Source organism: Mixophyes fleayi, chromosome 2 (genome assembly GCF_038048845.1).
Source record: "Mixophyes fleayi isolate aMixFle1 chromosome 2, aMixFle1.hap1, whole genome shotgun sequence".
Classification (NCBI taxonomy): Eukaryota; Metazoa; Chordata; class Amphibia; order Anura; family Limnodynastidae; genus Mixophyes; species Mixophyes fleayi.
In genome coordinates, this window is record NC_134403.1 from 201,971,976 (window position 1) to 201,988,423 (window position 16,448).

At 39.7% G+C, this 16,448-nt stretch overlaps 1 protein-coding gene across 2 annotated transcripts in view; it reads left to right on the plus strand.

The window, feature by feature from the left end:
- Nucleotides 1-16,448, plus strand: part of LOC142138576 (blood group Rh(D) polypeptide-like) — a 75,506-nt gene that overhangs the window by 31,141 nt on the left and 27,917 nt on the right. Inside the window, exons 2-4 of one of the 2 annotated variants that reach the window (XM_075195348.1) lie at nucleotides 5,998-6,184; nucleotides 6,632-6,782; nucleotides 9,494-9,647. In XM_075195348.1, coding sequence (XP_075051449.1) covers nucleotides 5,998-6,184; nucleotides 6,632-6,782; nucleotides 9,494-9,647 — 492 coding nt within the window. The remainder of the gene's footprint in view (nucleotides 1-5,997; nucleotides 6,185-6,631; nucleotides 6,783-9,493; nucleotides 9,648-16,448) is intronic. The other variant, XM_075195349.1, reaches the window with a different exon arrangement.

The following is a 16,448-nucleotide window of genomic DNA, read 5'->3' on the forward strand; positions in this document are numbered from 1 at the left end:
GTGATACCGCTAAAGCCACAGGTACTGCAGAATAAACACTGGATAGTGCAAAGTTTTTATTGAGATAAGCACTTTTGATGAATGCAGAATATTGTAGGAAGATGAGCCGCATTGAAGTGCAGAGTACTTGCAGAATGACGAACTCTGGGTAATACAGAATACTTGAAGGAAGATATGCACTTTGGAATTGCAGGAAATTGTAAAGAGATGTGTAATGAGGAACAGTGCAGGAACAACCAAAATCTGGAGCCAAGAACTGCCCTCAGGAGAGAAGTGTGTTGTTCTGGCAATGAACAGATCTCAGCAGCAGGTTTAAATAGGGTGTTCCAAACATCTATTGGCTGTGCAGTTCATGTGATCACAGCTGCTAAATCTGGTTGGTCTGGAATGATCACCTGACTGCATCAAAGATGGCCACGCCCATGTAGCGGAACAAATAGTATGGGCTATATTTACTAAACTGTGGGTTTGAAAAAGTGGAGATGTTGTCTATAGCAACCAATCAGATTCTAGTTATCATTTATTTACTACATTCTACAAAATGACAGCTAGAATCTGATTGGTTGCTATAGGCAACATCTAAACTTTTTCAAACCCACACTTTAGTAAATATACCCCTATGTGTTTGTTTACAAACTAAGATGTGATGGACAGGAATGCTGCAGGCGACCAGGAGGATATGACAGCAGTGGATGTGGAAGTGCTGCTAAAACCCGATGTGTGACAGTCCCATTCCATGACTATTTTTTTGTAGGCAGTGTGTGAGGAAGTGGGGCTAAATGATGTCATAGCAACTACCTCCCCTATCAACCACCAACAGAAAATAGCTGTGGGGGTAGGCAAGTATAATTTTAATTTCTTTGAACCCCCTGTGTGCCAAGGATGAGTACAGCAATTACAACGCCTCTCTTTTTACAATTTGCAATGGCTAAAAAGGATTGGGAAAATTGCTTGCCCCAAGAGGTGTGTTTCCTGCAGGAATGCTATGTCTGCTTTCTTCAGGCACCCAAGACATTTTTATGGAACTTTAAACCATTTACTTTTATGCTGCTGCCCAATAGTAGCACTTTCCCCACCATCTGTCACAACTGTTATTCCACTACCTTATGTATCAATTGTTAAACACACATGCTAGATTGTAAGCTCATCTTTACCTTCAGTTACCTTCAGATTCATGTCTTTGCATATATGTTTGTGCCATGATCCCCACAATCTAGAGTGCTATATAATGTGGAAGCGCTTTATAAATAGAAGATAATAATAATAGATAGAACCTTCAAAGCCATGTTAGTATGAGGGTGTATAGTGCCTCAGTTACTCCATATGATAGTGAGTAATAGCATTGAGTGGGGAGGTAGCACACCCCTGAAGGGGTAAAAAGGAGGTTTAATAAAAAATATGTTAGTAAAAAAAAGGCAGTATCCAAAAGGGTAAAGCCTGATCATGGCCCGACAAACTGATTGATAGTGCTTATGTTGATGTAAGGGTGCTTGGGGGATGGATATGCAAACTGTTTAACCTATACCAGAGGTTGTTCACAGGAGGGTCTGAAACTTCCATATGTAAAGAGTAAGTTGCCAATACTTTGAGTGGGGAGAGATGGAGAACGAGGGGTTGGGGGGATTAAAAAAACAGGAGTGTTAAGTATGTGTAGAGGGCATAGAAAGTAGAGTGGGGAGGAGGGTAGAGAGAGCAGAAGTATAGGTTTTAAGAGCATATACCCATGTGAAAAAATATTAGAGAAAGGAGAGGGGGAATGAGAAGATGGGAATAAACAAGTTAATTGATTAGAGGCAAAATAAACAATAAATGCCATATGCAACCAGTAAAACATACACATTTACAGTTCACACTAAAGGAAGTGAGACCTATCTTCTTTGTATGCAAACATTTAACCTATAATAATGAAAAGCAAACACTAGAACACAACAGGTTCAGTAACTGAAGCAACATTTAAACTGAAAGATGCTAAGTTCCGCAAAAGGTTGCAAAGTGTACTAAAGCATGTATCTTCAAATCCTTGAATCCCAGGTTTCTTGTTATGTCTCAGTAGTTGTGCTTCCAATGATGTAATTTAGACTACAAATATTAGTTCAATTTCCTGTTAGAGTATAGTTGATTCTCACAATAAAAAAAGCAAAAAAATATTAAGAATGTATCTTAAATGTAGAGTAAGATACATCATGTATGAAGAGATCATAAAAAGTGTTGAAGGAATCCAAAAAAATACTTTAGGGGAAGTTTCATCAGTAAGCGGTTCTCTCAATCAGGCTGGAGAGCCTTCTCATGAGGATTTGCAATCATCTTTTTCCCAATCAGGTTGTTGAGTTCTCTGGGGTTTAATGGAAGCAGGTTCTTGTTTAGGGTTGTTGGACCGGGATTTATAAAGGATTCCTAATTTGCATATGATATTGTGCCCTTGATCTGCTGATTTATAGAAGCTGTTTTTCTTTTTGTACTTGTAGTTGAAGTGGGAAACCCCATTTCTATTTATAATTGTGTGCTCTCAGGATTTTGGTCATTCCTTGCATTTTGCAACTCTTTGGAATCATTGGTAGTATCAAGTCTGGAAAAACTTGTATACAGGCGTCCTTGCAGTTGATGAAGCTGCAGTCTCTAACAGCCATCGGGATCTATTGTTTTGTTTTGTAACAATGCAATAAAACTATAATTTTTCTGGGAGTTTGATCTTGAATTGGCTTTGCTTTCAAAGCCCTGTGTGCTCTGTCGAGAGCACAATCTTAGTCAAAGAGATTTGGAATATGCCTGAAGAGACTTAATAAGAATCCTGGAAGTGCCTGAGCATAAATGAATCCTGAGGATACTCTGATTTGGAAATTATTTCTACTGGATAAAATTCTAAAATCCTCCTGTTTTTCTTTAATTAACTTAATTTTCTGCAAACAACAAAGCTCATCCATATTTTGATTTCAACATCATTAGTTCTAGGTCCAAGTGAGGCAGTTTTGCAGTGATGTGTTTACTAAACACGCAGCTAGGATCCACAGGAGAGTGTGCTAAACACGGGAGAGTTAGCTAAACATGGGAATGTTTGCAATCCCAGCAAATCGCTAGAGATGATCAGCGATTTTGAAATATCAGAGAAAAATTGGCAGATTAATACATCTGCAGACTTAGGGACTAAAATTGCTGGCAATCACCTGTGATTTCCTGCGATTTTTAAACAATGAAAAAATTGGACCTTGATAAATTTACCCTCAGGAGATCCTGTCAAATGTATTAACAGCATCTAGAGAGAGCATAATAGTTGGGGATCTCCTGGAGTAGGCAATACGGATGATGTTGATGGCTTGTCTAGTGTTGTCCCTCTCCTGGCGTCCATCAATAAACTGAATCTAGTAGTAATGAATCAGGGAGGGAAGTAAGGCATTCAAATTGTTAATCAAGATTTTGGCATATATTTTCAGGACGAGGTTGAGTAGGGAGATGGGTCTGTAGCTTGCACAATGGAGTGGGGCCTTACCTTCTTTAGGGACGACTACAATCCTGACTTCTAGCATTTCAGGTGGGAAGAGGTCTCCTTTGAGAACATTGTTGTAAAAGGATTGCAGGCGGGAGGCAAGCAAGTCCGAGAATTTCTTATAGTACGCGGCTGTGAATCCGCCAGGGCCTTAATAGTTTGTTGAATTTCTTCTATCGAGATTTCCTCATTGAGGAGTGCAAGCACATGGCAAGAGAGCTTGGGAAGTTTAGATTTGGTAAGAAATTCAAAGATCACCATGGAGTGAGACCAGTACATGGGGGAGCTGGAGGGGGTCATTGTAGAGAGTGGTATAATAATGTTGAAATTCTGCTCTGATAGCTTCGGGGTCCTAGGTTAATTGATTATGGGAGTCACGGATCGAGATAATGTTCCTGTGGGTCCTGGCCGATTGTAGGCGTGACGCGAGTATTTTATGTGTCTTGTCTCCTTTCTTGTAAAACGTTTTCTGGAGCCATTGTAGGCATTTGGTCACCTGTTTAGACAGGAGGAGATCAATCTTTGGTCTTGCGAGGTCCGATGCTGCTTTGTATTGGGCTTCTAAGGTTTGAAGTTTGAGCGACAGCTCATTAGTCTGGGCTAAGGATTCCTTTTTTTTTTCCTGAGGCCATGCTGAGCAATGTGCGCCTTCCAGAGTGTGGGCTTGGAGATGTCCGGGTGATCATTTAGTTCAAAGTATTCATCTAGTCTCGCTCTGAGCTGGGATTATACATCTGCGCTGTGAAGTAAAGAGTCATTTAGAAGCCAAGTCATGGGGCTGGGTCAGGGCAGGAAACAGTGGAATTATTATTATGGTGTTAATCCATAATAATATTCACCCCCATTCATGTTGGAGGTTAAAATATTCAATAAAATATATCAATATGATTACAGAGAGATAAATCTGTGGTATAATCTCAAGAGTTATGATTATATACACTAGTGAAATAGGGCAATGAAAATACAGATTCAAATTATTTGAGATTGAATTAATTAAATACATTGTTTTTCCCTATCAAAGCTTTTTTTTCAGTTGGCTATGGGGAACATTCAGGAACACATCCTTCTTGCAGCGCAGTTAATCCACTCCACTTGTTTACAGACTGAAATGCATATTGTACTCGGAAAAGGAGAACAATTATGCATTTAAACCTGTTTTTCTCCTTTATTTCTATTCTGGTTTATTTTGCCATCACAAAATGGTATGTTATCCGTCTAATGGACCATATGAAAATCAACCCATTCAAGAATTGTATTAAGCAAATAATTAATCACATATATTGTTTCATATTTATTGTGCTATTTGTTTTTAGAAACTGGAGTCAATCTCCTGGATGCAGTTTGCACTTGAATCTTTATCTTCACCACCATATATATTTTAATCTGGACCTACCATACTGTGAAGGGTGGCATGGAATGTGGATTTACACATATTTATTCACTAGGCAGCAAATAGGTGCATGACAAGTGCTGCATCTTAATGGCACCATAGTCACTTTTTGGAAATTGAAAAGATTGGAAAGTGAAAAGGAGAACTGCAGTTCCCCTTTCCTATGATGAAAATATATATCATGATAAGACATCATATCAACCTTACCAACAATGTGAGGATATACGGGTAACTATAGAGAATGGTTTAATGTTTAACAGGGATCCTTCAAACCACTGGAAAAATTGTATGACAGAAACACGGCATTGTATGTGTGAACATCTGATTATTAGTTGCAAATTAAAATTTGCATATTGATAATAAAACACTGCTTAATACGTCTGTGATATAATGGAGTCATGCTGAGTTGGGTGCATAAGCATCCAAAAAGGAAGCTCTAAAAAGCAGCACATAAAAATTGCGTATTTACGCCCATATAAGGAGCTCTGCATCAGTTGCATATACACTAGTAGGGGGTAAATGTATCAAGCTGAGAGTTTTCCGGCGGGTTTGAAAAACCAATGAGATTCCAGCAATCATTTATTTAGTACATTCTACAAAATGATAGCTAGAATCTAATTGGTTGCTATAGGCAACATCTCCACTTTTCAATCCCGTCGGAAAACGCTCAGCTTGATACATTTACCCCTAGATCTACCATCAAGATTTCTAGAATATAAAGTATAAAATAAGAGAGGTTCAAACTGTACTAGTGTTCCACATTAATATGATGTGTAGTGAAGGAGCAAGGTGTTATACTTACTTGGAGACATTTATGAAAACAGATGTCCAGGTGAAAAAAGAGATGATGGAGATATTTTCTTATTGGTCTCAGCATCTTTACCTATGCTCCTCACCACTGTCCATCAGTTGTCATAAATGTCCCTGTTCTGAGATATGAGAAATAAGTAATTCTAAATCCAAGAAATCATTTCTGCATTCTCTGTTACAATGTCTAATCAATAATGACATAATATCCGTTTAACCAGTGTATTTTTCACATTATTCATTAGAAAATACATTTACAATGAGGATATTGCTTTAGTGTTTTAAGATATTTTGTGTTTTTTGTATCTTCAATTTATAGCTTTTCAAGATGTGAATGTTATGATTATCTTTGGAGTTGGATTCCTGTTTGCATTCTTACAAAAGTTTGGGTTTAGTGGAGTCGCTTTTAATTTTCTGATCACAGTGGTTGGAGTGCAATGGGCTATCATTTTGGAGTCTTTACTATTTAATAAATCAACCGACATTCAAGTGATTGGCATAACAAGGTATGGTCATTTTTCCAATTAGTCCTCTTATCTCAGAGTCTTTACTATTGTTCCAGTGACTTCAAATGTATTGTTTCTAATGTAGTGCATGAGCTGTAATAGTTTACTCAATACAAAACTTGACAGCACGTATGTCGAATTACAATAATATAATCCACCTATGTATTACTTACTGTTTATGTTAACATGAGTATTACAATTTTGATTAGGACCACTTGCTCTATAATAATATATGTCATAAAATAGCCAAACTATTAATTTGATGTAGTAAAGATTGATAGATATGCTTCTCTAAATGTATAAGGATACTATTTACATCTGTAGGCACTTAAAGTTCTGGTAGACCAAGAAGTAGATTATCAGCAGAAAACAGATATGCCTGTATAGTTTCTGCTATCATGAGATTAATAAATTGAAATTGCACTTACACCTGCGTCTAATTTTCAGCTTGAGAACAGGACTAATGAGCGTCTTTCCAGTCTTAATCTCATCCGGCGTTGTCCTAGGAAAAGTGAATCCTGTACAGTTGGTTATGATGACTGCCATGGAATTGCCTGTATTTGCAGCAAACAGATATATTATGACAACGTATCTTATGGTAAGGGAAAAATATATGGTGAAAACTATGGCAAACTATGTCTTTGTCTTCACTGACACGTTATACATTCCACTGTACTGCTAAGTAAAATTCTTGAATTTGATGGACACAAGGGCAAACACAGGATTTGTAGAGAGGGGTTTCCAAGCCACACTGCCAGTGGGCGTAGCCAGCATGTATGGGGGTGTAGCTCTAATTTTAGACAGTGCTTGGCTGCTCTCCAATTCTTCCTATCCCCATCATATACACGGGCAATGCTGAGTGCACTACTGTTAGCTGTATGCAGCTCTCCCTTTTCGTGCAGAACCGTGTGAAGCAGGACATACCTCTCAACTGTCCCTACAGTTAGGACAAAGTCCTATTGGCAGACTGTCCTGCTCTCTCCTAGCTGTTCTTGCTGCTTTCACTACTTGTTGCTGCTGCTCATGTCCTAAGCTCAGTTGCTGCTTGTCTGGATCCTGGAATGTTGGGTCCCTGTTTGGAAAATGTACAGGTACATGATATAGAAATCCCAGCAATGAGTGAACACAGTAGGCCTCCCTTCCCCAAAGCAGCCTGATATTAAATCAAAAGTACCCACGTTCAATAGTTAAGCCTCCCATCAACCAACCCGGACAGTAAATTAATGTCATTCACCGTTTAATAAAAGATCCATTTCCCCCCAAACAATCTCAACATTAAATTAATAGTATTTACATTTAATAAATAAACCTATTTCCTCCCAAACATTAAATAATTAGCATTTAATTTTAGGAAATAGCTCTCATTCTCCCAAAACTCAGCCACACATTCAATTAATAGCACCCAAACTACCCCAGCATTAAATGAATAGTCATATCATCCTACCCTCAATAGGTCCGCCATAGCCACACTTTTAAATTAGATATCCCCAACCTTCACCCCACCAATAAATTAAAAGCTCCCACTCTCAACCTACTATGAAATTAATATTTTACACCCCATCCACATCACATAAAATAACCCCTACACTTACATTAAAATCCCTTTTTCCCCCACCACCGCACTTATATTAAAAGTCCCTCCAAGCCTATGTTTACAAAGGAACTATTGTACTTATACATTAAATCCTCCACTTACATTAAAAGCACATGAGAACCACCTCCCCACATTCACAAACTCACCCTCTTCATCTAGAGCTGTGTCTTGTGTCCTCCTGCTGCACACATGAGACATGCAGGCAGTGGGAGAGAAAGTGTCGGAGACACAGCAGGGGAGAGATGGCTGTGAACAGTGCAGACAGAAACAATCTGCACATAAGCTGCAAAGTGGCTGGTCCCGGGGGCAGGGTCCAGCCACCTCAAGCATTCAGTGCCCAAGCAGGAAGGGGGGGGGGGGTTCCAGGCATTAGGAAACCCCCCTCCATTAGCTTATGGGACACTGTATATTAAGTACACATATACAGATCAGATAAAATATAACTAATTGTGCCGAGATATTTAATTGTGATTTGACAAAACTTTGATTAGAAAGCAGTAGTAGTGCAAATGGTTCTTTTTGTGTCATGAAGCTACTTTTGCACAAATACACCCCTTTGCAGATAGGCACATTGAATTCTGGTAAAAATAACAGTGTCTGTGTAGGGGCAAAAGTTTGCACCATCAGATGGTAGGAGCTAGGCAAATTCCTTGTTAAATGTAGATTAGGTGCATGAATGCACCAAGTTTTTAGGCCTAGATTTTTGGAAAGGCCGCATAGGCACAGGATGACTGTGGTAGATTTACAGTGGCGACAGAGTTCATCTTACCCCTTTTCTTTCTTAACAATGTCAGCATAAAAAAATCAATGATCATTTAAATTACTAGAATGTTTTATTCACATATTTTATGGGATATGGTATAATAGGACCATAGAAGTCTGCAGAGATGAATAGTTTGGAGAAGGACTGGCACAACAAATAATGCCAACATCAATTATTTTGTAGTATGGTATTTTTTGAATGAGCTGGTGGTGGGGGGAGGGGCGCGGACAACTCCCTTTTTACAGGTAAGTGCACAGCATTTTCCTCCCCACAAAATGACTTCTCCTGGAGAATTGTCCTCGGGGGCTGGGCTGGAGATTATTAATTTTCATATTGGGATATTGACAGGGCTGTAACTAAGGCTGTGCGAGAGGGGGGGCCACCCAGGGTGCAATGCTGAAGGGGGGTGCAGTTTATGAATATTTTAGGTTAATTTGGTTAAAAATGAAGGCTACGGGGGCAGTAGTTTTCCTTCTAGCCCTTGGCGCTAAAATTGTACGTTTCGGCTCTGGTATTGTTTCTGGGAATGCTATCATGCTGAATTTATCTATTATGTTTTACTATCCAAATCCTATGTCTCAGTAATTGAAATGAGGACTTTTTTGTTTTGTTTTACTGATGGGTTCTAAAAGCTACAATTGTTAAAATATTATAGTCTTCTTACAGAGCCTTAAGCATATCAAAATAAACATATAATAGAAAACAGAAGAGTTATGTGGTAACATTTCTTCATTTATACCCTGCTGAGGAAGGATATTTTGTTTATTTTCATTTTGGTCAAAAGCATCCACATATTTGTTATGGTGACCAAGCATTTTATTCCCAAGATGTATTATATTTTCTGAGTGAAATATCGGTATTCTAAAATAAGTGGTGAAAATATTGCTGTGATCCCTGATGTACATGTGTTTGAATAGATGCTCAGTTTAGGATTTTCTTTTGTACTTTACAGATGAATGATCATATTAGCATGATGCATGCTAGTATGTTTGGGGCATATTTCGGACTGGCAGTATCGTGGGCAGCAATTCCAACTTTATTAGGTAACAAGGCTAGCCAGGAGAACGAGAAATCCGGAGTTACCGCAGAGCTTTTTGCCATGTTGGGTAAGTGACAGCATAAATATCATCATCATCATCCCCATTTATTTATATAGCGCCACTAATTCCGCAGCGCTGTACAAAGAACTCATTCACATCAGTCCCTGCCCCATTGGAGCTTACAGTCTAAATTTCCTAACACACACAACCAGACAGACAGACATAGAGAGATAGACTAGGGTAAATTTGATAGCAGCCAATTAACCTACTAGTATGTTTTTGGAGTGCGTGAGGAAACCGGAGCACCCGGAGGAAACCCACGCAAACACGAGGAGAACATACAAACTCCACACAGATAAGGCCATGGTCGGGATTTAAACTCATGACCCCAGTGCTGTGAGGCAGAAGTGCTAACCACTGAGCCATCGTGCTGCCCCTAATATAGGAATGAGCATAAATATAACAATAGCCATAAGTTTATGCAGCTGCTAAAGGTTCTGTAAGCACAAGGGGCCCAGTAAATACAGGCCCATAAAGTTAATGAGATATGTATAATAGCCTAGGGATTGCTGTGCTATTACACTCTGTTTATCTGCATATACCAGACAAAATTCCTGACACACAAGCACTGTATGTTCTGTGAATGACACAGACATATATATAAAATATGTTTTAGTAAACACAGTAGAGTGGGCCTCCAGTACATCCCAATATAGTTCATCTCCCATTATGTGATACAGAGGTAAACTAGGTTTTTGGGCGCGTGGAGGTTATGTATAACTGTGGTAGTGGTGTGAAGCAAAATTGGTTGTTTAAAATAAGTGGTTGATCTTTATTAACAATCATTCAAAGTTAGGTCATGATAAATACATGCACCAGTTCTGGCCAGAACATGAATAAAAGTTAAATTAGGCTGAAAAATTGGAAACTGTGGCTGATTAACAAACAAGGTTCTCAGCCTATATGAAAATAGAGGATGAATGATATGTCACACAAAGATAAATTATTTGAATGTTCAAAGTGGAAGGTCTCAATATGATAATATCCAGTGGTTCAAGACCATATCAAAGTTAAAAATTAAATTTGTTCGATATTTGTAAACACAGTTTGAAGTACTATATAATAGATGTTTCCAGATACCAGATATTGAAAGAACTTGGCTGTTCAAGTTCATAAAAAGTCCAGATATAAATGCAGGAAATGTTTCCAAAAAAACCTCACATTTGTGTAGCACGATGAGGCTTTTGAGAGCTGTAATGTCTCCCTTCTGTAGTTCGGACACTCCTTTCCTCCCCAGATATGGGTGGTTGCTTTTGCTCCTGACCCTGAATAAAATGTGTAGTAATGGAGGGCGCGCATGAGCAGACCGCCTTGATGTTAGCCAGCATGTTCGGAGATAGTGCGGCTAGTGCTGTATAACCATTTGGCTTACGGGCAGCTGTATGATGGAGTATAGCAGCCTCTCAATGGAGATATGTGGCTGATATCGGGTTCATGAATGTTCCAAAAGTATAATAGTTTTTTGTTTTACCAACGCGTTTTGCCCCTCACAGATGAGTATGGGCTTCCTCAGGGATGTTTGTGCATACAGGTAGTCCATGATGATGTTTACATAAGACAGCCACTGATTGCTGGTGTAGGTAGTCCAAGGCTAATTAATGTAATATGTGGCAAGGTAAAGCAGCTGGATCATGTAAAGACTTAATTGTAATTGCAAACTGCAGGTTCAATGAAAAGTTCTCAATAGTACAAATAGCACAATTAAACAATTTTAATACTGATCCAAATACAATTTCCACAGAGTATGGTGGAATAATGTAATTGTCTCTGCTAATAGACATAAAACAGTGACATAGAAAGTTCATTCATCAAACAATGAATCATGGTGTAATGAATTACATTTCATTGTAAACAGAAAAATATTGCCAAACCATCATGGATGTAAAAGCAGGGGATAATTGAGATTTTGAATAAATAGTGTGTCGCAGGATGATATCATATAAGCATCCATATGGATGGAAATGGTTAGTCCATCCCCTAAAAGCCGAAATAATACGTTATTGTGCATTTTAGGTTATTCTGCATTTTAAAAAATGTTCTGCTAATACTTACAATAAAATTGGGCATGTTCACGGGCATTTGTTGTAAAAATCGCTACATGGATTTTTTTATTTTGGACAATATATATATTCAGACACTTATGGTATGTGACAGTTAGTGCATACAGAGTGCATCCAGTGGTCATATAATACATGGGCTGAAATGGATACTAAAACTGGCAAATTGATATACTTCAGGTATTAAGAAAATAGCCCAGATAAAAGTCTACATTGAGGCCTTTAGGGGTCAGCGTCTTAAGGTTAAAAACCCACCTGGCCTCCTCTTTTGAAATGTGTGCAATGAAGTCTCCCCCTCTCCATGGCTTATGGAATTTGCAGATTCCCAGGAACTTAAGGGTAGATGGATTATGATCATGATATTTAGAAAGGTGGTCAGACACACTATGGTTTTCTAATTGGTTTCTAATGTTCCGCAGATGCTCTGCGATCCTTACGTGTAATATGTGGATAGTCCGGCCAACATACTGGCGCCCACATGGGCACTCTAGCAAATAGACAAACCCTGTGGTGTCACATGTTAGCCTGCCTCTGATCTTATGGGACTCTCCTGTTACATTAAATTGAAAACTAGTAATGGGTTTTGTTCCGCTTTGCCCAGTGATTTTACAGGCCTGGCATCTAGTACAGAAAAAAAAGCCTTCGCTATTTTCTTTCAGCCAGGTTTCTTGTTTGTTATTTCTAGTGTTGGTGGGGATGCATCATTTTACAAGTTGAGGGAGTTTGGCTTCCTATAAATAATTTTCTGGGTTTTTTGGAAAAATTTCTCTCAATGAGTCATCCATCAGTAATATATTCCAGTGCTTCAGGATAGACTTCTCTAGTTCCTTGTGATTTTGGCTAAATTGTGTGATAAAGGCGGATTCAAGTTGCCCCCTGTTTTTTTTTTTTGGCCATGGGTTCAAGAAGAGTTTTTCTGTCTGTCTCCCTGACTTCCTCACATGCCTTTTCTACCACCTCCCTGTTGTAATCCCTTTCTGAGAATCTGGCCTGTTCATCATATAATGTAAGGTTAGTACAGTTGCGCCTGACCTGGGTAAACTGTTCCTTGGGAATGTTATCAAGCCATCTCTTGAAATGGTTACTGGAGGCCGGTATAAAGGAATTGCAATCCACATACTTGAGGTATGTTTTGGTCTGAATTTGGTTTTTGATAATGGAGATGTCGAGATCTAGAAATTCAACCCTTTCTTTGCTAATCTGGGCAGTGAACCTTAGGTTGAGGTTATTAATGTTGCCGTAGTTCAAAAAATCTAGGAGTACTTCTCTGGTCCCGGTTCACAGATACCGGAATAAGCCCAAGATAAACAACAAACTATTATATGTTTTGGAACATTCACTTACCAGATATCAGCCACATATCTACATTGAGAGGCTGCTATACTCACTCATACAGCTGCCCCTATGCCTAATGGTTATACAGCACTAGCCGCACTATCACCGAATGAGCGCCCTCCGTTACTACACATCTCTTTCGGGGCCAGGACTGAAAGCAACCACCCATATCTGGGGAGGCAAGGAGCGCCCAGACTACAGAAGGGAGACATTACAGTTCTCACAAGCCGAATCGCGCTACACAAATGTGAGTTTTTGAAACATTTCTTGCATTTATATCTGGACTTTTTATGAACTCGAATGGCCAATTTCTTTCAATATCTGGAAACATCTATTATTGAATTGCCACTTCAAACTGTGTTTAAAATATATCGAACAAATTGACTTTTTCACTTTGGTATAGAATATCTTGAACCACTGGATATTATCATATTGAGACCTTCCACTTGGATCATTCAAATAATTTATCTTTGTGTGACATATCATTCATCCTCTATTTTCATAAAGGCTGAGAGACCTTGGGGCACATTTATCAAGCATCGGCAAAACTGAAAAATAGTTATCAATCCTTATCCCATGGATAAGGATAAGGATAGTTGCAGAGCGAGCGGTGAGTGACAGGGAGGGATCATGTGATCCCTCCACACATGCGCTGTGCAGCTCTGCTCTTCGGAGCAGAGCTGTCAGCACTGAAAACTTTCAATTATGATAATGTACTCCAGCTTACATTATCAAGACAAGTTTCCGAAAAAAATGTTTTGTCGAGACTAGTTAGATTGCGGCCAGAGCAGTCACCATACTGTTGAATGGTGACTGCTCGCAAAAACGAAGAGGAGTGCAAAGCAGCAGATATCCGATGCACCTTTAATAAATTTGCGGAGGACACATCGGGACCTGATTTCCACGGTAAGTGCACGACAGTGCACTACCGTGCTTTCTTAAATATGCCCCCTTGTCTGTTAATCAGCCACACTTTTCTATTTTTTCTAAAACTTTTATTCATGTTCTGGCCAGAATTGGTGCATGTATTTATCATGACCTAACTTTTCATGATTATAAATAAAGATCAACTACTTATTTTTAACAACCAATTTTGCTTCACACCACTACCACACTTATACATAACCTCCATGCGCCCAAGAACCTAGTTTACCTCTGTATCACATTTATCTTTGGAGGGTGGGGACTCCCCCTCATTACCACATAGGTTCTTCCAAGTGGCTGCATACACATTTGCAAGGAAGCGCGGACTCACCCACAACCTCTGTCTATCATCTCCCATTATGTTCTATCACCTTTCATTATAAAATAGCTCCACCACATGTCACTCCCTTTCCATGCCCTGCAGACAGTGTCGGACTGGCCTGCCGGGGAGCCGGGGTATCCCCCGGGAGGCCCTGTTGCCTGATAACCCCGCCCTCTTTGTTGGTGAGGCAGAGCAGAGAATTACCGAGTTGCGGTCAGTCTACATATGAAACGGAGACTGTCAAACTAATCCCTGCCTACAGCCAGCACGTGAGAACACTTCCTGCTCCTGAGACAGAGAGAGGCAGAAATGCTTCACAGTGACACAGATCTCAGATTACTCCTTCTGTTGTAGTTGCAGGCGTCCTGTAGTCATAAAGTTGCCATCCTAACTGCAGTGTGAGTCCGTGTAATCAGTAAGTAATAAATCGTGCAAACTTCTCTAGAGCTCTCCACTGTGTGACCTCGGAGGGAGGGAGATAAATTAGAATGGCTTCATTGCAATATACGTCTTCAGTGCCTCTATAAAAGGATCCTATTGCAGCTGACCAATGAATGGATTCCTAATAAACTAGTAACCAAATTCACTGTTTATATCATGTACCATGTTTATTTGTTTTCAATCAATTGTGGGACTCTATTCCCTATAGAAGCATATCTTAATCAGAATAAAACACATTCAGACAGTTAGGTCCTTATAGGATTGCATCTGCTATATGCTTTAATATTAATGTTTTGCTTTTGTCCTTTGTAGTGGCATTGGATTATTATTGAGTGTACATTTTGTGGGTAGATCATTTTTTAGAGTCCTGTTTTTATTTGCCAGTGTCTAGAGTGTAATTAGATTTATGTAATATTTTAAATGTGCATATATTTTTATGCTAATAATTTTGTGGTCTCCATAGTGCTTCATGGATATATTAATTTTTAGCATACTTGCCAACATTTTTTTTTTTTCTTCCGGGAGATGCCGGCTGGGACGTGGGCGTGCAGGGGGCGGGGCTGCGAAATCGCGTCATTTTGGCCCCGCCCCCGTGACGGAATGACGCAAATCGCGTCATTTTACAGTGGGGGCGGGGCTAAACGCCGCGATTCCGGGTGAATCGCGGCGTTTAAACTAAATTTTTCCCCCTTCCTATCAGGGAGATTGCCACACTCGTCCGGGAGACTCTCGCAAAATGCGGGAGTCTCCCGGACAATGCGGGAGAGTTGGCAAGTATGATTTTTAGTCTATACCCTTATATTGTGATTTTCATATGATGAATGGTTGATCTCTAGTACTGTAGTATAGCATTTGTTTTCTGTGTACACTATGAGGGGAGAGAACACTAACCACAAAGAATGGACAGCACACAAATAGCTGATGATGATTGATTGTATTCAATTCATCCCTCCCCTTTCCCTGTCTCCCCTGTTTCACACAGTGCCCTCCATGCTGCATTTGCTCCCCTTCACTTACTTTCCTATTGACTTCTTTCTTCTCTTCTGTCTTTTCCTTCGCGGCTCCTCACTGCAAATGTCCTCTTTTTCTTTATGGACCATACTAAGGTGCTATACGTTGTCCTCCATGGCCTGACCCCATCCCCTTTAATGACTGACCACAACCCCTCTTACAGTTGGCCACACCCCATTGTAGTGGGCCCCTACCGCTGCATTTCCCCCGGTGGGCCCTTCATGTCCCAGTCCGACACTGCCTGCAGACACCACTAAAAAGAACCAGATCTGCTTTAACTACATTTCTAGTAATATGCACCAGGTCACTAATAGGCATTAAAGTGCCTTGCCTCTGCTAACTCCTATTGCTTGCCAGAGTTCACAGAGAGGAGTTCACATCAGGTGCCTTATTGCATCGTGCTAGATTCTCCATGGTATGCCCCAAACCACCCATGTCCAGCCAGCTAATCCCAGCCTAATAAGTAAACATCCACTCCCTTCACAGACACCACCATGAAGCACTACCCTGGTGTTGTAAAAAGATGTCCTACTAAAAATCTTAAGCATAATGTTATCATAGAAGAAACAGCATTTGCTCCTCATGGCTGTCCCCAAAGGCTGATCGAAGAGAAGATAGGTTTCAATGTGCATAAGGTTGATTGACATGAAGTTGGTAGGCTGATAAGTAGAGGACTGGCAACAAGTAGAGATGAGATAAGAGTGTTGGTGTATTTTT